Genomic DNA, 6000 nt, shown 5'->3' with positions numbered 1-6000 from the left:
GGGGGCATGTGGTCAAATTTGGCAAATTCGGGCTCAGTAGAAGACAAGCCTTTAGTATTGGTTAGGACTCTTAGATTCCACTAATAGAAGCCTAACTTGAATCGGCTTGAGCAAAGGGAGAACTTTTGGGGTATGGATTCCAGGAAATGGTTGAACTGCCAAACTGCAGGAAGGCCATGGACAAAGGCGGATCACAGGAACACTTGCAACAGGGCACCTGAAAGCCATCAGGACGCTGTACCCCTTGCCTTTGCTTCTCTCTGTGTCAGCTTCCTTCTTCCTCACTACAGACTGGCCTCCTCCACACAGCAAGAAACATGGCTGCTAAAAGCTGGGACCTTGCAGCTCACAGTTTTCCACCACAGAGGGACAGGTTTTCTTTCCCAATTCCAGGTGAAAACATTTTGGTGAAGAACCTTGACTGACACAGCTTGGGTCTGATGCTTGCCTCTGTAGTCAGGGAGATGGGTACCATGAATAGACTGGCTTGAGTCAGAAGGGAGGGTGCGGGGAGTGGGGGAAAGGGAACATGTGGGATCAAGGCAGTTGCTACTGGAACCACACAGTGAAAGTGAAGGAAGAGCCATTTCCAAAAGGAGTGGGGATGTGAGTGTAGCTTCTATAACAGAGGGGTTGTACTCCTTTGCTCCAACTTTCCTTCTTTCTTTCTTTCTGGTTGCATTGGGTCTTTGTTGCTGCGCACGGGCTTTCTCTAGCTGCGGCGAGCAGGGGCTACTCTTTGTTGTAGTACACAGGCTTCTCATTGAGGTGGCTTCTCTTGTTGTGGAGCACAGGCTCTAGGTGCATGGGCTTCAGTAGCTGTGGCACTCGGGATCAGTATTTGTGGCTCATAGGCTCTAGGGCGCAGGCTCAGTAGTTGTGGCGCACGGCCTTAGTTGCTCTGCGGCATGTGGGATCTTCCCGGACCAGGGCTCGAACCCGTGTCCCCTGCATTGGCAGGCGGATTCTTAACCACTGTGCCACCAGGGAAGCCCTCCAACCTTCTAATAATTATAACCATCCAGCTCCAGGTACTTTCTGGATGCTCTCAAGGATGTAGGAGACGAAAGAATGGGTAAACAGACTGTGGTCATTCTCAATATTTACAACCAGGTTTACACAGTGCTTAGAATTTTGCTCTCAGAAATTGTTGAATGATTGTTTTTCTGGGCATTAGGACTCAGCCCATTTCCCCCTTGGGTGCCGGGAAATCGAGACTGAACAGGGTGGAGAAGGAGGTTCAATTATTCTAGAGGTGTTTACTGAACCCCTAATCTACTAGATAACGGAGAGGAACATTCTGAGGAGTACTGGCCTTCTCCGGAACTGAGGTCACTTATGCAGGTATGTGGGTTTGGGTTTGTCTAAGTGCTGGATCAACAGCCACTGGCAAGGCCAGAGTCAGTCAGGGCTGCTGCCAGCAAGAGGGGCGGGTCCCTGGCTCCCTGGTCTCCCACTGGATCCAGGCCCCCAGGTTCCGAGCAGCTTTTCCGCCCCCTCGCGCCCCCGGCCCCCGGCTTCTTTGGCCTTCCAGGGCTTTGGGTCGCACACCCCACGCAGCTCCTTGGGTACTTCTGCACCTTCCCCTTGGCAAAGGCCGAAGAGCCTGAGCTTCCACACCTGCGAAACGGGGTGCGAGCAGGAAAGGAAGGTTGGCAGGAAGCCTGGGTCCTAGGGACCTGGTGAGGGGCATATGCTTGGTCTCCTTTCAAGAACCGCACCCCCCTTTCCCCTCTAGCTCCGGGAGGCCTCCCCGGGCAGCTGGCCCCGACGCCAGGGCGGCTGCGGGGGCGGAGGGGGCGCTCCACACACGTCGGGCAGTGGGCTGAGGGAAAGAATAGACGGACCCTCGGGCAGGGCCTGGCGGGGCTGACGAGGCCCCCGCGGCCCGGCGTCCCCCGGCGCCTCGGAGGCCGCGCTGGCCGGGCCGGGGGAGGGACAGCAGCAGGTGACGACGGCCCGGCCCGCGGCTATAAATAGGGGCGCGCGTCTGCCGCGGGCGGGAGCGGCGGCCGGCGGCGCGGGCCTGGCGGGCGGGGGGCCTGGAGAAAGGGCAGAGGCCGGCGGCGGGCGCGGGCCGGCAGCAGCATGGGGTCGCGGAGGGCCCCCGGCCGCGGCTGGGGCTCGGGCGGACGGTCCGGGGCGGGGGGCGACGGCGAGGACGACGGGCCCATGTGGATCCCCAGCCCCGCCAGCCGCAGCTACCTGCTCAGCGTGCGGCCCGAGACCAGGTGAGTCGCGCCCTGGGGGCCTGGCCGGGCCGGGGCGGCGCGTGGGGAGGGCGAAGGCCTTCGGATGGGCCCCTGGAGCGCGGGCCCGGGGCCTGGGGACACAGTCAGGCCGGACCGGCCCTCACGGCCCCTCACGGCCCCTCACGGCTCCCCTGATCTCTCATGGCCCGTGGGCCTCTAGCCTCCGGCAATGCGAGGCTCTGGGGACGAGGAAGGCCCTACTTTGGGGTGATTTCACAGGGGCCTGAAGGCTCTCCTTGTCTCCCCTACCTCACTCTCGCCCCTCGCTCAGCTACTCCCGGGCCTTGGATTCCACAGCTTGCGATAAGGAAAGCCAGAGAGGCTGACATTCCTGCCGGCTGGAAGGGAGGGGGAGAACATCCTCGGGGGTGGGCAGGGGAGAGGGGGAGGTGGGGGGCGCTAGGGGCACTGCCCTGAAGGGGGCTGTTTAGCCCCGGATTCAGCGGAAAAAATAAACTCTGCAGAGAAGGGTCTTCCTCTGGGCCCAGGACTTTGGTCTTCCCCGGGATCTCGGTGGGGGCTGGTGAGGTGAAGGGGTTGCTCGAGGTGCTTGGTCGGCCCGGCCTGAGGATTCAGAGCTTGTGGCTCTGAGGAAGCCAGTTTCCCTGCCCAGTCTGGGGGACTGGGATGCCAAGGGAAGGGGCCGAAATGATGAGCCCTTTACTTCTCTTCCAAGAATTAAAGAGGTGTGGATGCTTTGTTTTGGGAGCTAGGCTACCCACCCGTGTAAAGACTTGCAGACAATAGAGGGGCATTTTGGCACTCAAAGGCACCCAGACACACAGGGACACGTTCATTACCATGGAGACGGATACTTCCTGTCCCCTCTGGACAGCTTCGTTTCCCTCCAACTCTGGAGTCTATTCCAAAGGGAATTGTGATGGTTGGCTATTGGGTTAGTGGTTGTGTCCCAGCCCCAGAACTTGTCTTACCATAGGTTACACAGAAAACAGCCAGTCCTTTGAGAAGCTGTCTGGAGACTTCTTGTCCTCCGTTCTTAAAACAGCACAAAAACAGACATCAAGGACATTCAGGAAAAGTCCCAGGCACTTCCTCGTGGATTGGCTGAGTTCTGTTGACCTTGGAGTTGGAAAAGTTCAAATGTAACCGGAACCGGTTTCTGCATAAAACTCGTCAAATGGTGTCACATGTCTGGGGCAGGGCTGAGGGCTGGTGTTAGTGATTGAGTCAGACTCGACAAGGTCCCTGGCTGCCAGAAAGAATGCCCCTTCCTCCTAGCCACTGGCTCTATGGAAAAACTGGAATGACATTTGTATATTTACTCCAGTCCATGGTGAAGCTGATTGCCTTCCAGGAGCCTCACGCTTGTCTCACACTTGTCACAGTGATTGGTCTGGGCTTTGCCTCCTGTGTCTGGCCTTTGTCAATACCAGTGGAACAAGGAGAAGCCGGAAGCAGGGCCCTTCTCAGAGACAGCATTGGGGTGGCTTGAAAACCAGGCAGAATTGGGAGGGCAGGGGATCTGGGCTGTTAGGAAAAAGGCTGGAGAGTGGACACATGTCCACTCTCCAGCTGCCACCTGAGAAGTTGTATGGTAGATACAATTGCACATGTGATGAACGCAAAGCAGTGTGTCAGCCTGAGAACTGCAAGTGGGTTAGAAATGTCTGGCTTAAGTCCCTTTGGACCTAAGTGAGAATGTTCTTAAATGGAGACTCTTTTCATCAAGTGTTTGGAGGGGCAGGGCTGGGGCCTAAAAGAGTTCTTAATGATACCTTCATTAAGAGAGAGGGTTTTCTAGCCCAGGACTGTGGGCTGTGGTTTTGCCTCTGCCAGCTGGCCACAGACCCCCGCCCCGCCCCCGGTCCTGAGGGACAAAGAAGGCTAGGTTTCTCTTACCTCTGGAAAAACCTCTGGCCAAAGAGGGGAGACTGCGAAAGTGAATGGGGCTGTGTTGGGTACTTGGGGCGGAGGCAGTTCACAGCTGTCTATCAAGGCCTGATTCCTGTGTTAGAGCAGGCAACCATAGAGTCTTCTGTCTCTCAGAGCAACCTGACTGCCTGTGGGTGTGGGAAGAGGGCCCAAGAGATGGAGGAGAAAGAGGGTCCCTTGAGGACTTTGCCAGTTAACCCTGGCTCCAGCCTAGATGAGCCCTGAATATCCAAGAATTCTGATCGAGAGGCAGGTTCTGTCCCACTCACTCTTGACTTCAGTGTTTTCAGGTCTACCTTGATCACAGAGCTGGTGAGTCATCATTCTCATGGGATCTTGGGAGGGTAAGCTGCCCCTGCGAGCCGATGGACAGCTGGGCTGTGAGCCAGGCCACCAGAAGCCTTGGCCCATGTCTAGAACCTGTCTTCCTGTGCATACCTTTCCTTCCTCCAACCCTGGAGGGATTTCCACTCCATAGTCAGCTCAAGGATATTTCCAGTACCCCTGGGATCAGAGGTTCAACATGCAAGTAATCCCCCCCAACTGTAGGCCCTCCCTCCTAGGGCATCCAGCCTCTAGGACCTCACCCCTATAGGAAGGTGGGGCATGGGTAAGCTAGAGTAGGTTAAGGAACCACAGTCGGGTGGATGCAGTTAGTACTAACTTGCTTCCGAGGGACACTTAGAAGTTCCAGAAATCTCTGACCCCTCATTTCTTGGACGCTCTGGTCCAAGTGGGCTCAGAGGAGCAGCAGAGCCCATGATATTTGCTATAGCTTTGTGACACCTCTTCTGTTCTGCTTGGGTCAGGCAGGTTGTCTAGGGCTTTCAGGGAAACTGAGGCAACAGGCCAGGACTTTCTGAGGGCCTTTTATGTCCCAGAATATGTGAAAGCCAGGAAGAATGGGAGGCCCCAGCTACCAGGGCCAATCCTGGTCCCCTGCGCTGCCGCCCCCTCTCCCCGCAGGCCTACTTTTCTCCTTTATGAAGAGACCTTTCCTTCCTGGGCCCTGAATTTCCATTCTAAGAAATGAAGGTATCATTAAGAACTCTTTTAGCCTTTCTACCCTAACATTCGATGCCTCTAATTCTGACCCACTCACAGTCAGTAAATGGGGAGTTCCCTCCCTGGGTGAGAGCCCTGAACCTACCTCTGGCCCAGTCAGCAGCGCACAGGCACCTTCTGAAGACAAGGTGCCTCCACAGCCCAGGCCTCCTCCTGACACGGCTAATTATGTAAGGGTGAGGCCTAGAGAAAGCAGGATGATGGAGCCAGGAAGCAGAGCATCACCACCAGCCCTAGAGAGATCCAGGGAGGGGCCCCTCTCCCAGTTCAGACCCTTGCCCACTTGCAGGTGGAACCTATCGTTTTCTGTCTGAATTAGAGAGCTGATTTTCTGCCTCTCCTTCCTAGGGAAGAAATCCAGACCCAACAAAGGGGAAACCTCTCCACTCTGAGGAGAAAAGCAAAGGAAGTTCATGGTCAGGAAAGAATGGAGTTGGGTAGTGCCTTGAAACCATGGGAGGTGTGCCCTCTTGGCCTCCAGAGGATTTTTTAAAGCTGTGAGCAAAGGCAGCTGCATTCTGGAGCAGCAGCTCCCTCTGGGGGGCAGGACCCTTCCAGGTTGAAAGAAATACTTCCCTTCTCTCCCTCCCTCCTCTTCCCTCTTTCTCGCTTTTTCTTCCATAAAACAGAGGTTGAAGACCCACTGTATGCCTAGCACTGTGCCAAGAGCTACAGAAGCGACAAGAGCTAGGTTTGAAGGCCGGGTAGGCAGGATTTAGATGAGCAGAAAGAAAGAGGGAGGGCTTTCCAAGCAGAGAGGACAAAAGTGAAGTCTCAGAGACCAGGAATG

The 6000-nt window shown here is 56.1% G+C and overlaps 1 protein-coding gene across 1 annotated transcript in view; it reads left to right on the top strand.

Annotated features, from left to right (window-relative positions):
• Nucleotides 1-2088: 2088 nt before the first annotated feature.
• The window catches only part of ALPK3 (alpha kinase 3), a gene marked incomplete at its 5' end in the record, with an annotated part of 49058 nt that continues 45146 nt past the window's right edge, over nt 2089-6000 (top strand). Inside the window, one exon of the mRNA XM_081227920.1 lies at nt 2089-2231. Coding sequence (XP_081084046.1) covers nt 2089-2231 — 143 coding nt within the window. The remainder of the gene's footprint in view (nt 2232-6000) is intronic.

The sequence above is a fragment of the Mesoplodon bidens genome (assembly GCF_964165515.1).
Source record: "Mesoplodon bidens genome assembly, chromosome: 3".
Taxonomy (NCBI): domain Eukaryota; kingdom Metazoa; phylum Chordata; class Mammalia; order Artiodactyla; family Ziphiidae; genus Mesoplodon; species Mesoplodon bidens.
This window is presented reverse-complemented; position numbering and strand designations above follow the sequence as displayed.